The following is a 17764-nucleotide window of genomic DNA, read 5'->3' on the forward strand; positions in this document are numbered from 1 at the left end:
AACTTTCACCCTTTCAGGTGCTTGGGAGGTTGCACTCCTGCCACGCATGCAACCAAAACCTGCATGCTGCGACGACGGTGATGATGAAGTTGCAGTAATTTAGCGGTAAAAGCCTCACTGACTTACGCTTGGTGTAAGTCATCCACACTGGCAGCGCTTCTTTCTTTCTTTTCTTTCTACATAGAGTTTGCCTTTCGTAATGGCCATTTCATTTCATTATAAATGTCATTTATATTTATTTTAAACAGAGAAAGGTTAAGAGATGTGTGGTAATTTGTAAATAATAGTAATAATCCACAATTAAAATCCCGTACTTTATTCATTCATGGAGCTCTGCAAGTCTACAACAACACTGTCCTGCAAATATTTCAGAATAAAAGCCTTGTGTTAACAAATGAAGGCTTTTACGCCCACAGAAAAAAAACGCTAGAGCACTTTTATTTTGAAACGGAATCAGGAAGTGTCGATTTAAAAAATAAATCTTTGCTTTTCTTCATGTCCGTGACATATTCTACAGATACAGACATGTAAACTGTAGTAATGTTGCTGGTATGATGTCAATATACTGTCAAACCATCACGTTCGCTGTCTGTTGTTGCTGTGAACCGCGCAGCTCGCGGTAAAAATAAGCGAGACCTGTACTTTTATTTCAGTGAAATTTTGAATTCAGGATTTTTACTTGTAAAAAAAAGTATTTCTATAGTTTGGTATCACTTCTTTTACTGAAGCAAATGATTTGAAAACCAGTGGGTCATTTCTTCTTTCGCTGTACCTAAATGTTGTGATTAACTACTTATTAGGCTGCTACTCAAAACTGTAGTGTTTCTGCCTTCTCGGTCAATGAAAGCTGATTAATATCTCTACTGAATCTTTGGAATTTAGTTCTTTTATAACTTGAATTATGACTGAACCTAAATAGATTTGATAAATGGATGTAAAGCAGGACGCAGACGTGATGACGTGCAATCGAACCATGACCCTCGCCCTGAGATAAAGCAGGCAAGAAGGTACATAAACAGACAGGTAGTCAGAGACCTACCATAGAGGGGAGGATCTCTCTTTACAGCTGGAAGAGAAGGAAGGAAGTTTAGTCAAGAAAACACTGAGAACACAACAGAGAAGCAGAAAGGAGATGGTACACCAGTAACACAGAGGAACACAAGAGAAACTAGTAAATAAACCAGAGGACAGCTGAGAGGTTCAGTCATACAGATGATCTACTGGGATTAAAATGAGGAAACATTCAGAGTTCATTATCCAGACTTGTGTTTGTTGATGCCTCTTTAGTTTCTGTTTGGATCACAGATTGTTCCTTTAAGTCAGACAGCTCGTAGAGAATAATCAGAAGCTCCTGGATGCAGCAGGAAACCCTGACATCTTTTGGATGAAAACCAGTTGTTGTTGTTGCTTTATGTGTCTGAACTCACTGTGTGTGTGGATGGTGTCCTCGGAGCAGGACGGGGTGGTGGTCTGGGTGCTGTAGCCGCTGGAACAGTGCAGAGAGTCCCTGCTGCTCCTCGGGGCGTCCGAATTCAACGCACCCAACGTCAACGCCAGCTGATCCCGGGCTGAGCAAGACTGAGGGAGGGAGAGAGAGAGAGAGAGAGAGAGAGAGAGAGAGAGAAAGAGGATGGTGGTGAGGTTATAAAGGTTAATACAATAAAGTTCAATTTATCATTTTAAAACGAGGAGATCAGACGGAAGGAAACAAGGAGACAAGAGGACAAGGGACAAGGAGAAGAGGAGAAAAGAGATGGAAGGAAACATGATGAGGAGGGGAAAAGAAACGAGAGGAAACGAGAAGAGTGGAGATGAAAGGAAACATGGAGAAGATAAGTAGAAGAGTGAAGAAGAGGAGACGGGAGGAAACAAGGAGACGAGAGGAGAAAGAACAAGGAGAGGAGAGGAAAGAAGGATAGGTGATGAGACAAGGCATAGATAGGAGGGTAGAGAAAACAAGGAGAGAAGTGGAGAAGAAGGAAAAGAAGAGGAAACAAGGAGAGAGAAGAGACGAAAGGAAACAGAGAAAACAAGGAGAGGAAAAAGGGAAACAAAATGAGACGAGACGGGAGGAAACAAGGAAAGGAAACGAAACAAGGAGAGGAGGCAAGAGGAGAGGAAATGAGGAGACGAGAGGAGAAGGAACAAGGAGATGAAAAAGGGAAACAATGAGGAGATGAGACAGGAGGAAACATGGGGGAAAATAAAGAGAGGAGTGAAGAAGAGGAAATGAGGAAACGAGGAGGGGAGAGGAGGAGAGAAGAGATGGAAGGAAACATGGAGAGGAAAAAGGGAGATGAAACGACAGACGAGTGGAGTTCAACGGAAACATGGAGAGAAGATAAGTAGAGTAATGAAGGAAAGGAAACGAGGAGAGGAGAGGAGAGGATAGACGAGGGGAAACAAGGAGGAGAAAAGGCATAGATAGGAGTGGAGAGAAAACGAGGAGAGAAGTGGAGAAGAAGGAAAAGGAGAGGAGGCAAGAGGAGAGGAAACGAGAGAAGAGTGGAGATGAAAGGAGATGAGTAGAGAAGATAAGTAGAGGAAACAAGGAAAGAAGGAGATGACGAGGGGAAACCGGGAGAGGAGACGAGACAAGGCATAGATAGGAGTAGAGAAAACGAGGAGAGAAGTGGAGAAGAAAAAGGGAGAGGAAACAAGGAGACGAGATGAGAAAGAACAAGTAGAGGAGAGAGGAGATGAGTTGAGAAGACGGAAAATGAGATGACTAGGGGAAATGAGGAGAGGAGAGGAGAGGAGAAGAGAGGAGAGGAGAGGAGAGGAGAGGGGAAGAAGGAAAAGGAGATGAAGTGAGAGGACGTGTCCTCTGCTGGTGGCTGATATGAACTCAGTCTTCAGGTTTTCAGTGAAACTTTTAAATAAATAAAAGGTGTTTCTAATATGTGTGTTTGTGTGTTTTTACCTTCCCAGATGCAGACATGGCTCGAGCTCTCTCTCCGTGGTGGGAGTAGGCGTTGAGTGGGGGGGCCAACAGGCCGTTCTCTGACCCGCCGCCGCCCCCAGCAGCCAGCTGATTGGTGGAGACGACTGCATCCTGTCAGAAACAAACCAGTCAGAGTCAAAGTGCTGTCAGTGTAAACAACAATATAAAGTAAACAGAATATAATCCCACGCAGCCGTCACGTTGCCACATTATTACTATTATTACTGGTTCTACTGGTTTCTACTGGGTTCTACTGAAGGACTAAATGAGTCACTTTTAGAGACTTTCTGTCGTTCAGTTAATCACTGTAAAGATACTGTAATGAACTTTAGTTTATTTCACATCTTCCTTGTGGAACTTTGGAAATAAACTCTTCAATTAACACAAACGTGTTTTATTTCCATCATCAGTTAACAAGCAACAAGACAACACGCTGTAATCACAGGACCACAGACGGGACACCGATATTAACACCACATTACATCATGACGGAGTTCAGACTGACTGACTGACACCTTCAGGCTGTTTAAACGTCGTCTTTAGTAAGAAGAATAAATAACAACAATTCTCTGGTTCCTGCTTCCCAAATGAGGATTTGCTGCTTTTATGTCAATAAAACATAACAACATAAACTCAATATCTTTGGATTTTAGACCGAATAAGCAAATTAAAGATGTCACCTCAGGCTGTGTGAGATGTTGATGGCTTTTTTTTTTTTTTTTTTTTTTTTAAATACTATTTTCTGACATTTTATAGATTAACCCAAAATAATAATCTGCTGATTAATTGCTAATGAAAATAACTCTAGTGATAAATATCCTGATATATCAGCCGATATTAGTCACAGATATATCCTTATTGGTGTATGTTTGAGGTCATTTAGGCCCAGTTTACACTCGCCAAATTGCCCAAAATGCCAGAAGAATAAGAACTTCTGTAATTTAGTTACAACAAATACAGTTCAGTATTTATGTATGGAGGACCTAACCTGCCGAAATCAAAAATAAATTAATAAATAGCTCAATAAATAGATATGTCATTAAATGTAACAAAAATAATATTACAAATAAATTAGTCATTAATTAATTGATAAAACATGACATAAATTGATATTCCTGTTTTAATTCTTATTTATTTATTTATTTATTAATAATTTTCAAATGTATCTATTTTTGCATTTATTTTGTATTTATTTAATTTAATTAATGGCTACATATATTTTTAATATTATGTTTGCTAAATTTAATGATGTATTTATTTATTTATCGAGTCATTTATTTATTTATTCATTTATTTTTGATTTGGACTTGGACTTCTACCTCACCCGTACAGATCATTCAGTGGTTAACGCTCGCTATATGAAATGACTGAGTGTAAATGGGGTCTCCACTGCATCATTTGTCCACCGGAGAGCACGGAAAAGTTTATTTTTACACTTTAAAATGTCCCGGTCAATACATGTCTTGGTCAATTTATATAAGAAATAAAACATTTCAGGGTTTGCATCAAAACTGTTTGATAATGTTAGGAAATAAATGATGGCCGGTACTGTAAGTCGTTATTCGATTTTTATGCTATTGACTATCAATATTAGCTTAAAAAAATCCAGTATCGGTCGGGCTATGATCATTATCAGAGCTGAGCTTTAAAATCTATATTTAAGTGTGGAAAGTGGTTGGTATCACTTGAGAGCTGCACCTTCAGAAAAATCAACTATTAATGAATCATTGATGATCTTTTGGAGACTGCAGGACAAACATAGAAGACTGTGCAGCTGTAAGTATTTCCAACAAATAAAGAATCTATAACATTTTACTGAGACAAACACAACGTATCAGAAGAGACAGATTCATAAAGACCCAAACAGATAATAAAAGGAGACACTGATAAAACAGAAAATATACCATAAATACAGTCAGGCAAACAGATGAATCACCGTACATGTGAACACACACAAATGTAGTTTTATGGAATAGGATCATTAGTTACGTTTAAAATGACTTTACGGGATGAAACCAGAACTGGATTAGAGATAAATGAGACATTTGGAGTGGATGAACTCGGAGACGTAAACGGTGAAATCAAAGATGGAAAACAGGAGGGATGACACGGCGACACAGTGGGAGATAACGTGAGATGGAGATTTAAACCGATGGAAGACAAACGGTCAAAACACAGGACGGTACTCGGGTTGGGGGGGGGGATGTAATAGTTGGAGTTTTTCTCTCACGGTGGTCATATCCCTGCGGCTAACACGGCGACTCAGCGCGGGGTGGAGGCCATGGCCGGCAGCGTAACCGTAGCGACCACGGCTGCCCTGGCGACCGAGGCGAGAGGGGGAGTTCCCTTCGCTGAGGGAGCGCCCGGTTTCATCACAGCCAATCAGCAGATAGGGGGAGGAGCAGCGCTACACACAGGAGAGGGTTAGAGCGATGTGTGGTCACGCTGAAAAGCTTTTATTTTGAAGATCCTCAAAGCTCACAGTGTCATTTTAAATTGGAGGCTGTCGGCGGGGGAAGGCTGGGGTTAGGGTTAGTGAGAGAAATGTACCTTTAAGATATCAAACATGTTTAAACTAGGGCTGTCAGAGTTAACGTGATAATAACACGTTAACGCAAATTAGTTTTAACGCCACTAATTTATTTAACGAATTACCGCAACTTGTGATTTTTAGGTTGTATCGGATCACTTTTAAAGCTTGAGTGAAGATACATATAGATCATATGAAACTAGAAAACCTAATGAATCCATGTCATTAATTGCCATACTAGCTTCTCAGGAAGGAGAATAAATAAAGCTCCAAACTTGCGCTAAATTTTGGCGAGGAAAAACTGTCATGGCCATTTTCAAAGGGGTCCCTTGACCTCTGACCTCCAGATGTGTGAATGAAAATGGGCTGACAGCTGTTGTTGCCTGTTGGGCTGCAGTTTGCCATGTTGTGATTTGAGCATATTGTTTTATGCTAAATGCAGTACCTGTGAGGGTTTCTGGACAATATTTGTCATTGTTTTGTGTTAATTGATTTACAATAATAAATAAATACATACATTTGCATAAAGCCGCATATTTGCCCACTCCCATGTTGATAAGAGTTTTAAATACTTGACAAATCTCCCTCTAAGGTACATTTTGAACAGATAAAAAAATGTGCAATTAATCATGATTAAATATATAAATCGATTGACAGCCCTAGTTTAAACCCAATTGTCTTTTTTGTGGAATTTAAATTTTAAAAGTATAACGTTATTGAGTTTGGCTGATATTAGATAATTCTCTGAGTATCATTGATGTACAGTACATGTGTGTACAGTGTGTGTGTATGTGTGTGTGTGTTACCTGGATGTGTACTCCATCGACAGCACAGCTGATGGAGTCCAAGGAGGGAACGTGTCTCACTGATCCAGACTGGTAGTTACTGAGAAAACACACAAAAACCTGGTTCAGGATTAACGGCATCAACAGACAGCTGATCTGCTTCACAAATACAAATCAACCTTTTCCACTCCACCCCTCTTTTTCAGAGACCCATGTTTATCTTCTTTAGGGTGGGGGGGACGAAATACCACATTAAGACACCAAGTTTTAAAAAAATGGTCTCACTACAATGAAATGTCTCCTATGGGGACTAACATCATCACACATGAATACAGTTGGGCTCATTGGATCCACAAGAGACTCAGCTTTACAGTGATACCCAATTTATGTAATTCAAGACTGTTTAGGGACCCCAGTATGCAGAAATATTCAAACATACCATTTTAGAATAGGAGACAATAACACGTTTATACTGCATTACAAAACTGCATGTGATTATCATAAAGTGGGCATGTCTGTAAAGGGGAGACTCGTGGGTACCCATAGAACCCATTTTCATTCACATATCTGGAGGTCAGAGGTCAAGGGACCCCTTTGTATATGGCCATGCCAGGTTTTCTTCGCCAAAATTTAGTGTAACTTCAGAGCGTTATTTATCGCCCACGAGGACTGGAGGACGTTACATTGGAATGTCAAAATCAAACTATTTATTTTTAGTCAATTTTATGCACAAAAATGACCAGAAATATTCTGAATTTCTAAGTTTAAGGTGTTTAACGAGTTATGAGATTTGGTAGCAACACCAAAACACAACTTTCTTCGGTGCAGTTATGTTGAAAAGGAAACAAGAAAGCAAACTACATGTACTACTTACATGATGACTCAACAAAAGCAACTGTACAACATATTATTAGTTATTACGACTATTATAAATGTTAGTAGAAGTAGACAGTGAACCAGCTTTGGTGTTAGTGTGGGAGTTACCTGCTGATGCTGCTCTTCCTGGACAGGTTACTCGGAGAAGCTGGAGGTGTCTGATAGCTGTAGTTGAAATCAGAACCTTTCAGGTCCAAAATCACCTGAGAAACAAACATAAAACACACAAACAATATGAATCCATGTGTTAAGTACTGTAGGGCTGTCCTCGGCCCTGTAAAACTCAGGATGTTTTCCCACTTGGTTTCTTTCAGCCCTCTAAACAAACTCAGAGTGATTAGTCAGCATTTTTTTGCGTATAATGTGAACACTCCAAAAGAACTCAGACCCTCTGAAACGAACCAAACTCAGACATCCTCGGGAGGTACGGTTAAAGTACTCATGACAAAAACAACAGTTTGATAAAATATATTGATATATTGAAAAAAATATGCCCTTTATTCTGCCCCTCAATTCTTTCTGACTTCACTTCTCAAACCCACTGGTACCACAAATATGTAGTTTCATCAGTAATTTCCTCAAACAGCTGCTCACTTCAGTTTCTATCAAACAAACAGGAGGAAATAGTGACTTTTTTTGGGGTCTATTTTCAGCGGCGGATGAATCCACACGCGGTGCTCTAGTGAGTATCAAATAGGGCTGCACGATTATGGCCGAAATGATAATCTCAATTATTATATTTCAATATTGAGATCACGATTATTCATTGATTTTAGGGACAACATATATTTTTGTTGCACTTTCTCATTTGAATAAACAGAGCGCTGCCATGTCGTGCTACATTCCTGCTAATGTACAAATGTGGAAATCTTTGCATCAAAATAAGTCTGGTCCTTTATTCACAGAGCATCTCCTGGAAGCAAAAATATAATAGTACAAAACTTTTTTTACCCAAAATGAAATCAACAGAGCTGCTTTCACTTTCACGTTATGCTACATTTCCGCTAATTAACAAACTTTTGCATCGAAATAAGTCTTAAAATAAGCTTCTTCTTCACCTGAATTCAGTGCATTTAAGTAATATACAGTATACTCTTTTCCTCTGTTAAAATGTCAATATCGCAGTCGATCATGTTCATTTAATTGCGGGAAGGCAAAATCCTGATCGCGATTCATATTCCATTAATTGTGCAGCCCTAGTATCGGTGTCAGCAGGACGGTGTGTGTGTGGGATTGAGTCTAAATAAACTACAGTGTGTGTGTTCACAGTGATGAAGGAACAACAGTGAGGCTCAGTGATGTGGTTTTCATACTAGTTTGTGGGATCAAGAGCTCAACATGTAAGATTTGTCCTGAAGGTGGCGCTAGAGGACGTGTCAGAGGAAGAGGAGGGTACCTGCTCGCTGGCTGCTGGGAGTTTATTGGGCTCAGCTGTCAGGTTGGTCAAATCCTCTAGGATGGTCTGCAGGTGGGTCACTTCACCCAGCATGTTGATCTCGTGGTCCTACACACACATTCATGGTTGTTATTGTTATATAACGGCTGCCACAGCCCTGCACGCACGCACGCACGCACACACACACATGCGCACGCACGCACACACACGCACACACATACATACATACACATACACACACACACACACACACTGACCAGGACGGGTTTCAGCATGCTGACGAAGCTGCAGTAGCGTGCTCTTTCTTCTATCAGCGCTCTGCACACGGCTCGCTTCTCCGTCTCCTCCAGGACGGCGTAACGCACGTTGACGTCCTGCAGCGCGCTATCCAGCTGTCCCCGCGCCTCGCCCTTCCCTACGGAAACACACAACACACACACACACAGGAGGAACAGATGAAGATCCAGGTAGGAACCCAGTGTGACCAGTATCATCAGCAACACTCAGACTGTGGTACTGAGACCCTACCAGCAGGGGTCAGCACTGCGTTACTTAGACACACATGCTGTTTGAGTCTGAGCTCCTGTTTTCTGTTTAAATGTTTGATTATTAGAAAAGAGCTGCATAACTAAAATATGAAACCACCTGATCTATTGATTTAGTGATATTTCATAGTGATAGCTCATTTATATCACCCATTTTGGACAGAAAACACCAATGAGTCTGTGTCCATGGATGTATAAAGAGACTTCTGTAAATCAGAGGATATAAATCAACTTCCCAGCAGGAACACTAGAATATCCCTCATTTAAATCATGATGTCCTAAAAGTAGTAAAATGAACTAACAGCTGAATCCAGAGTTATTTTCCTCGCCATAATGAACGGTCATCAGACTCACGGGACCGCACCGCCCTGCACGCTCATATGACAGCTTCCTGCTAGCTGTATCGCTGTAATAATGGATATATTGGCTGTAATTCATCACTTTTATTATCTTCTAATACACCCATGGGCTGTATGCTGTCAGCCTGTACCGTGGTGGATGTGTTAACGTCTCTGTTCCCAAACAACCGGCTATCGGCCAGTAGCTAGTAGAGCTAGTAGCATGACATCAACAGGATTTAATGGAGTTGTAGGTTATTTACTAACACGCAGGGCAAAAGCACAGAACACAACCTCTTCTACATCCACGGTCTGTGGTCTATTGGACCCTCTTCTACATCCATGGTCTGTGGTCTATTGGACCCTCTTCTACTTCCATGGTCTGTGGTCTATTGGACCCTCTTCTACATCCATGGTCTGTTGGACCCTCTTCTACATCCATGGTCTGTGGTCTATTGGACCCTCTTCTACATCCATGGTCTGTGGTCTGTTGGACCCTCTTCTACATCCATGGTCTGTGGTCTATTGGACCCTCTTCTACATCCATGGTCTGTGGTCTATTGGACCCTGTTCTACATCCATGGTCTGTGGTCTATTGGACTCCATTTCAGATCCTTGACACGAGAAAGTTTGAGATTGTTCTCAAAATCTGTGCGCTGGATTTTTCTAACTTCCATTCGATTCCAGTCGCTTTCAGTTCAAAATGGCGGAAGCGTAGCTCTGCTGCCGGGCGCTGATGTTGTAATGGAACGGACAATTTGCTTTCACTTCTTATCAATAGACGTTGTTTGGTAACAACAAGCAAAACTGAGTGAAAACTGAGAGGAGGGGGGCTTTAAATTTAAAATCAGACCATTTAGTCGTAAAGACATTAATTCTACGTTTTAAGGATTTCTGACTCTTAATTAATCAGGAATCATGTTTTTGAATCTCACGGAGAGACACAGACAGTAGCTGAACTGTAACTGTGTGGTAGAGCGTTGATCCGCTCTGAGCCCGGTGGGTCCAGACCTGCAGGTACAGAAGACAGACTGAGCTCAGACCTGCAGACCACCCAGCTGTGGAAACACTGAACCACTGAATGTATAAATAAGTCCAGAAACGGCTCCGTTAACACGCACTCACAGAGCTGCAGTTTAACTTTACTAAGGGTTTTACTAAGGGTTTTGTTTACCAATTTAATTGCGTACTTGTACTTTATACTTTACTACATCTCAAAAGGAAATATTGTTACATTTCACATATTACATATAAAATCCCTTTACAAAATGTGTTGCATCGTTAAAGAATAAACTACCCAAATGTGTATATACTGTATGTGAATTAAAATCAGCTACAACTAGCAATATGGCACACATATCATTACAGCATAGGTCATTTCATACCTCGATAACAATATATATCATGATATAGCATGTTTTCCGTAGGTCAATAAATAGATCTATATGAGATAACCACATGGTAAAGCCTTTCGTATGCTCCTGTGTGAAATAAATCCTTGATAACGGAGAAGTAGGGAGGATTTTCTCATTTAAATTAAGAACTTTAGTGCAAAAGGAACGTAACAGTTTCAAGTGAAATTATAGAGAAAAAATAAATATTTCCATATATACATCGCATTGAACTGAGTGGTAATGTAAAGTATATTGTAAAAACAAAACCGCAAAAACATTAAAATGCTGCTCACATGTTAATGCATCAGTAATATGAATACAGTGTGATTGTTTTTGGTTAAAAAGTTATAACTAAGACGCGTCCAAAGTTTGGACGCCACTAATTTCTTTAACGCAACTTGTGATTTTTAGGTTATAGCGGCTCAGTTTTAAAACTAGAGTGAAGATACTGGTATCATGTGAAACTAAAAAACCTAATGAATCCATCGGTACCAGCCATGTCATACTAGCTTGTCGTGAAGGAGGTTAAATAACGCTCCAAACTTGCGCAAAATTTTGGCGAGGAAAAACTGGCATGGTCATTTTCAAAGGGGTCCCTTGACCTCTGACCTCCAGATGTGTGAATGTAAATAGGTTCTATGGGTACCCACGAGTCTCCCCTTTACAGACATCCCCACTTTATGATGATCACATGCAGTTTGGGGCAAGTCATAGTCAAGTCAGCACACTGACACACTGACAGCTGTTGTTGTCTGTTGGGCTGCAGTTTGACATGTTATGATTTGAGCATATTGTTTTATGCTAAATGCAGTACCTGTGAGGGTTTCTGGACAATATCTGTCATTGTTTTGTGTTGTTAATTGATTTACAATAATAAATATATACATACATTTGCATAAAGCAGCATATTTGTTCACTCCCATGTTGATGAGAGGATCAAATACATGACAAATCTCCCTTTAAGGTACATTTTGAACAGATAAAAAATGTATGATTAATTTGAGATTTGTAATCGACAGCCCTAGTTATAACCACTCTTGTTTCTGAAACCCCAGACCTCTGGGAAAATCCCAGGAACTGACTGATCTCTCAATATTTTGAGATATTTTTCAAGCAAACACGGTAAAAACAAAACCTCTTTCTAACTTCAAGAGAGAGAAAGAGGCAGAAAAACAGAGACAGTAAATCCCGTGGAAAACAGTGAGAAGCAGTTTCCAAACACACACACACACACACTGCAGACTTTGTGTCATAAAGCTCAACGTAAACACGACCCGTTCACTCAGGTGTGTGAGGACAGAGCCGCTAACAGAAGCTCAGTGTCGGCGTACTGTTGGTCTGCCTGACGTCTGGCCTCTGTGGAAACACACAGACAGGCGGCGTGTTGTCACGCTGTGTTTCTACAAGGCTCTGGCTCGCCACCCACAAAAACACAAAGCGCTGAACTCAGACGCTCCGGTCTGCACACAGTCGACTCATTTCGCTGCGTTAAAAAGGTGAAACACAGTTCAGACCAAGCCGACTCCCACCAGCTGGGAAATGAGCTGTAATAACACCTCATGTTTGTCTCCAAACAGGTTAGGAGGTCCTCTAATTATCACTCTGAGAAATGTGGTGATTAAAACATCCATCAGTATTTTTCTGACTTGGCAGTAAATATTACAGCAGCCTCATGTTGGCCCACGTCTAAGTAACTTAATCCTGATATCATTTTATTTAAGTCCGACATATGAAACCCGGTAAGATATCATGAGAGGAATCTTTTCACATCGCTGTGGCTCTGGACTACACTTCCCAGAAATGTAGTATTTGATACCAATACCAGTGAAATTCAACAATTCTCCATATCTATTTTTTACCCTATTTGTCATACCTCTCTATTTCAAAACATCCCATGAAAAGGCCAAAACCTAACTAGTATTGTGTGTATCGCAGCCTGATATCTCTTCGTCCTCTGAGCCATAGAGCTCCATTAAATTAAACTCACTAGAGCACCAAATGTGGATTAATCCGCCGCTGAAAATAGTCCCCAATTAAGTCGCTATTTCCTCCTGTTTGTTTGATAAAAACTACAGTGAGCAGCTGTTTTAGGAGATTACTGAGAGTTTAAAAATCAAACTATATCCATATATTTGTGAGGTGTTTTCATGGGATTTATTAATAAGAAGAAAAACACCAAACGTTGAATGTTTATGACTATAAATAAAGATGTTTTAATATGCAAAATACTGTATATGCTGACAGACAGGAGAGGAACATGTTTATTGATATTAATAATCATTTATGAGCATCACAGAGCGACTGCAGATGGACCCGAGGCATGAAGAGTGAAACAGTTAAAAACCTTCAATACCTCAGAGCCTCATTAGCTGCACTTTCTTTAGCCATAAACCAGTCTGTTAGCATTCCTCCCACTCACAGGTACTGGTAGCCTCCGGCTGGGTTAAACGAGGAATCACCAGCAGTGATAACAAGCTGCTGAGAGACACACTGACGGGGGGATGGGGGGGGTTTCTGACTTTAGATGATGATGATTTCTCAGGGAATAGAACCATCAAACACAACCGTGTGTTGTGTTTATATACACAACTACAGAGGCTAGACTAAGTTACCAGATGTGGTCCAGAATAATGTTGTGCTTAAAAGCCAATCCAATAATAATTATCCTTATATTAAGACCGTTTTGAATTCATTCTAATTGCACATTTTGAACATAATTTGATTTAAAACATGTTTCAGAGGTCATTTGTTCTCACACTGAACACATCTGGGAGATAATATAAACCTCTTGGAAGTTTGGTTGATTTTGACCATATTCAAAATTGTGAATTTTGTCCAAAAAAGTGGCTTTTTGCAGCTTCAAATAAAAAATATGATATTAAAATCGAGGCAATTAAAATTCTCACGCTGCGATTATTGTGGCCAAAATATCATGATGAACGGTGTATCACGGTAAACCTTCCTGAAATTCTACCATAAGTGCTAAAATATGTAAGGAGACGAGGTGTCCATTATCAGGAATTAATGGACACCTCAAGGGGCATTATCCCGCTTACATCATGGTCACTTGCCAAAGTAATACAATTTAAGAAGATGAATTAATTTTTGAACCAAAGGTTTTTCACAAGCCATAACTCTGTTTCCATGGTTACACCTGAGGGTTTGCTAATACCTGGAACAATCATCATCCCACAAGGTTATTATGCAATTAAAACGTTGTTCACTGCTCCAGGAAATAGGACGGACCTTAGATACGACTTGGCAACGAGAGATATTTGTAGTCCGCTCAGCTACGAGCCAGAACGCTAACGTTATGATAGCAAGATTCAATGTAAATAACAAACGGTAAATATAATTTGACAGTATGTTTAACAACAAGACTACTTAGCTATGAGATATGTCATTGTCCCAAAATCACTATCAGGAGTTTCATGAACAAGTGAGAAGCCGTGTGTAACGTTACTGTCGGCCGCAGCCAGAAGAAGATCAAATAGGATGTGAGACGATCGCTTAAGCTGGGCAGACACTGTACGATTTTAGAAATGTTGTTGTGTACTTCCTACTCCTACTGTACGAGTTGATCGTTTGCGTTGTAATGCCAAAGCTCAAGATTTATGTGCTCAAACTGTACGGTCGGATCATCAACCACGACTGTAGTGACCACACTGTACGGTTCGATCGTCAGCCACGACCTGAGTGATCACACTGTACAGTCTGATCGTCAGCCACGACCTGAGTGATCACACTGTACGGTCTGATCGTCAGCCACGACCTGAGTGATCACACTGTACGGTCTGATCGTCAGCCACGACCTGAGTGATCACACTGTACAGTCTGATCGTCAGCCACGACCTGAGTGATCACACTGTACGGTCTGATCGTCAGCCACGACCTGAGTGATCACACTGTACGGTCTGATCGTCAGCCACGACCTGAGTGATCACACTGTACGGTCTGATCGTCAGCCACGACCTGAGTGATCACACTGTACAGTCTGATCGTCAGCCACGACCTGAGTGATCACACTGTACAGTCTGATCGTCAGCCACGACCTGAGTCATCACACTGTACAATCCCGTCGGCTGCTGCGGGCCATTCTGACTGTTGTCCGTTGTCAATAAAGATTGGTTTGAAAGCTCCGAGGCCGGTAAAGTTTGTTTTCCATCCTGTCTGCTGAAACGTCTAAAAAAGAGGCAGCGGCGTAACGTTATATGGACTCGCTGTGGCGAGGAAGACGTGGACAGTATGGCTTGTCCATTTTGCAGAGAGAATTGGAGGTAAGCTAGCTACATATACGAGCTATATCTGTTGTATATCGTTATCTTGATAGCTCAGCTCTGATTACTGTAAGAAAAGCAGAAAAAGGCTGGTTGGAGGTTAATCGGTCCTCGGTGCCCCATGTATGCTGCGCGGCAAAACAACGCCCGAAGAGTCGTGCAGCTCAAAATTCGGCTTCCGTTTAGAGGGTCAGTGAAACCATTAGGGAGGTGACGGTGAGGACATTTTCCCACCGGTTAATAAACTTATGACAACACCGGTGTTACGGATTACACCGGACATTTTACAAGAAAAGATGACGGTCAATGTGTGTAGCGCGCTGACAGTGAACAGGCAGTTTAACTGGAAATACTGGAACACCCTGCAGCCAATCAGAATAGAGTATTCACCCAGACCATGGTATAAAATAAGTCTGTACGTATCTTATTCCTAGATAGTCTGTTGGTCGTTTTATGGCAGTTTGTAAACGGTCTAATGACACATAACTGCTGCTACAGTGATATTTAATGTGCTTTCTGCTGACAACATGTTTTTATTCATGATGACTAACTGTCAGCAGATCACTTCTGCTTCCTGAAGCTTATTCATCCAAGGGTCTAGACCATCTGCGTCACACACTGATGACATCATCAATATCAGACAGGTGGTCATGGTAGTGTAGTTCAGGTGTTTCTGTGGAGCATGAGACATGAAGCAGCTCCTTCTCTCCTCCTTTAACTTAGATCTGTCCTTTGCTTCTGTCCTTTATTCCCTCACTCCTCACATTCAACTCATCTCCTCCTCTTAATCTTCTCCTACACCAACCTTCTCCTCTTTCTCGCTCTTCTTGTCTTCCATTGACTTTTCTATCTCTTCCAAACTCTTTCTCCCTCAACATCTTTGTCCTTTAACTTCTCTCCTGTTTCTCCTTTTTCTACCCCTACTTCCATCACTCCTTCTTCTTCTCCTTCAACATCCTCAACCACTTTCCATCCGTCTCGTTCTCCTCTTCACATGACATCATCTCTTTCCTCCTCCTCATTGTGCACTCCATCATCCCCCCGTTCTTTAATGCAACCACTAGAGAAAGAGATAATTACATCATCCATCCTGACTGCAGCTTTTAACTTTCGTTGGTACAAAAATGAGACACTCACTGTTGAGAAGTGGGGCAGCGTAAGCGTTCTCACTCCTTCATCTCAGCGACTACGGGGCGGTGTTAACGTACGTTAAGGGTACAAGAGTTGCGTTCAAATTCACTTGATCAAATCAAATGTTTCCTCTCACAGCCCTACAGTAGAGTGTTTGTGTGAAGAAGAACGGGATCACCAACCTTGGGATTTCAAAAGTAGGGGGTGTTTCAAAATGAAAGAAACATTTGAGTTTCAGAGACTTTGTTTCCTCTATTCTGGTGACTTTAAAATAATGAAAATAACAAAATAATAACTACACTGCAACAGCATTTTTTATCTTCAATACTTTAAATTTTACTTTCAACTCCCAGGAAAGAAAACTGAATAACTCGCCCCTCTGGAGTGAACTTGTTTGAATCTCTGGCACAAACTAATATTCATCCGTTTTTATTCATTTTATTCTCCTGCTTGAGTATTTCTTTCTCTTAGTTCTCTCCATTTCTCTCTCTGTCTCTCACTCACTGAAGGTCCTATCACAGTGCCACCACTGCGCTCTGAAACCTGTCATTTCCAACGGCTCGTTCGATGCCACAATGGCTAAGTCGAGCAAAGCCTGACTACGGGCGCTGCACGCTGTGATGTGCAGCTCGAGCAGCTCTCTTCTGCCAGTAAACAGAATTAGGTGTAGCTGTATTGCCGTCCGGGTGGAAACAGTAGAGCTTATACACGCTGTAGGTTGAGATAACGAAAAGGGAAAAAAAAGATGTGAACATTTGTCATAAATCAGGAGAAATACGGGAGAACTGTGACACCGGGAGGAAAGCGGGAGAGGGCGAGGAAAAAATCGGGAACCTGGGAAAATCGGGAGGGTTGGTGAGTATGAAGGGAAAACCGACAGCTTCTTCATGTCTGTCTTTCTATTCCCTCGACTCTCCTCCCATCATCATCATCATCATCATCATCATCATCATCATCATCATCTCTCTAAGCAGTTGGAGATTCCCAGTCTGAAGTGGTTACACACCACATAATGACAGAGCACACACACTAACACACACACACACACACGCACACACACATCTGGATTAGTGATGGAACAGATGTTTACTGTTATGAAGTTTTTCTTTTCATTCAAACTACTCCGTTAGACGGCGTTTTTACAACAGTCCAACAAAAGGAGAATGAACTGAAGGGAACTGAGAAACGAGATTTGAGACAAATAGAAAATAATTTAAAGCACCAGTGTGTCACATTTCGGGGGATCTATTATCAGACATGTAATATAATATTCATAACTTTGTTTTCATTAGTGTATAATCACCTTAAACTAAGAACGGTTGTGTTTTCGTTAGCTTGGAATAAACCCTTCATATCTACATAGGGAGCGGGTCCTCTTCATGTTTCTACAGTAGCCCAGAAGGGACACAAAGAACGTATATTGATAAGAAATGAAAGCCAATTGTTCGTTCCATTGAAACATCAGCTCCCTGTAGCAAAGCTACGCTTCCGCCATTTTGGACTGAAAGGTGACTGCCAGACGCCAGTAAAACATCCGCCTACAAAGAG

General features: G+C 41.0%; 2 protein-coding genes across 3 annotated transcripts in view; one reads left to right on the forward strand and one right to left on the reverse strand.

The window, feature by feature from the left end:
- Positions 1–3069, forward strand: part of tomm34 (translocase of outer mitochondrial membrane 34) — a 28014-nt gene extending 24945 nt beyond the window's left edge. The window contains exon 10 of the mRNA XM_074647812.1: positions 2932–3069. The gene's annotated coding sequence lies outside the window, so the exon portion shown is untranslated. The remainder of the gene's footprint in view (positions 1–2931) is intronic.
- mtss1 (MTSS I-BAR domain containing 1) overlaps positions 1–17764 on the reverse strand; it is a 71708-nt gene that overhangs the window by 7900 nt on the left and 46044 nt on the right. The window contains exons 7-13 of one of the 2 annotated variants that reach the window (XM_074647761.1): positions 8789–8946; positions 8532–8639; positions 7244–7338; positions 6281–6359; positions 2924–3055; positions 1428–1578; positions 1040–1066 (exon numbers count right to left, since the gene is read on the reverse strand). In XM_074647761.1, the coding sequence (XP_074503862.1) occupies positions 1040–1066; positions 1428–1578; positions 2924–3055; positions 6281–6359; positions 7244–7338; positions 8532–8639; positions 8789–8946 (750 nt within the window). The remainder of the gene's footprint in view (positions 1–1039; positions 1067–1427; positions 1579–2923; positions 3056–6280; positions 6360–7243; positions 7339–8531; positions 8640–8788; positions 8947–17764) is intronic. The other variant, XM_074647770.1, reaches the window with a different exon arrangement.

This window comes from Sebastes fasciatus, chromosome 1 (genome assembly GCF_043250625.1).
Source record: "Sebastes fasciatus isolate fSebFas1 chromosome 1, fSebFas1.pri, whole genome shotgun sequence".
Taxonomy (NCBI): Eukaryota; Metazoa; Chordata; class Actinopteri; order Perciformes; family Sebastidae; genus Sebastes; species Sebastes fasciatus.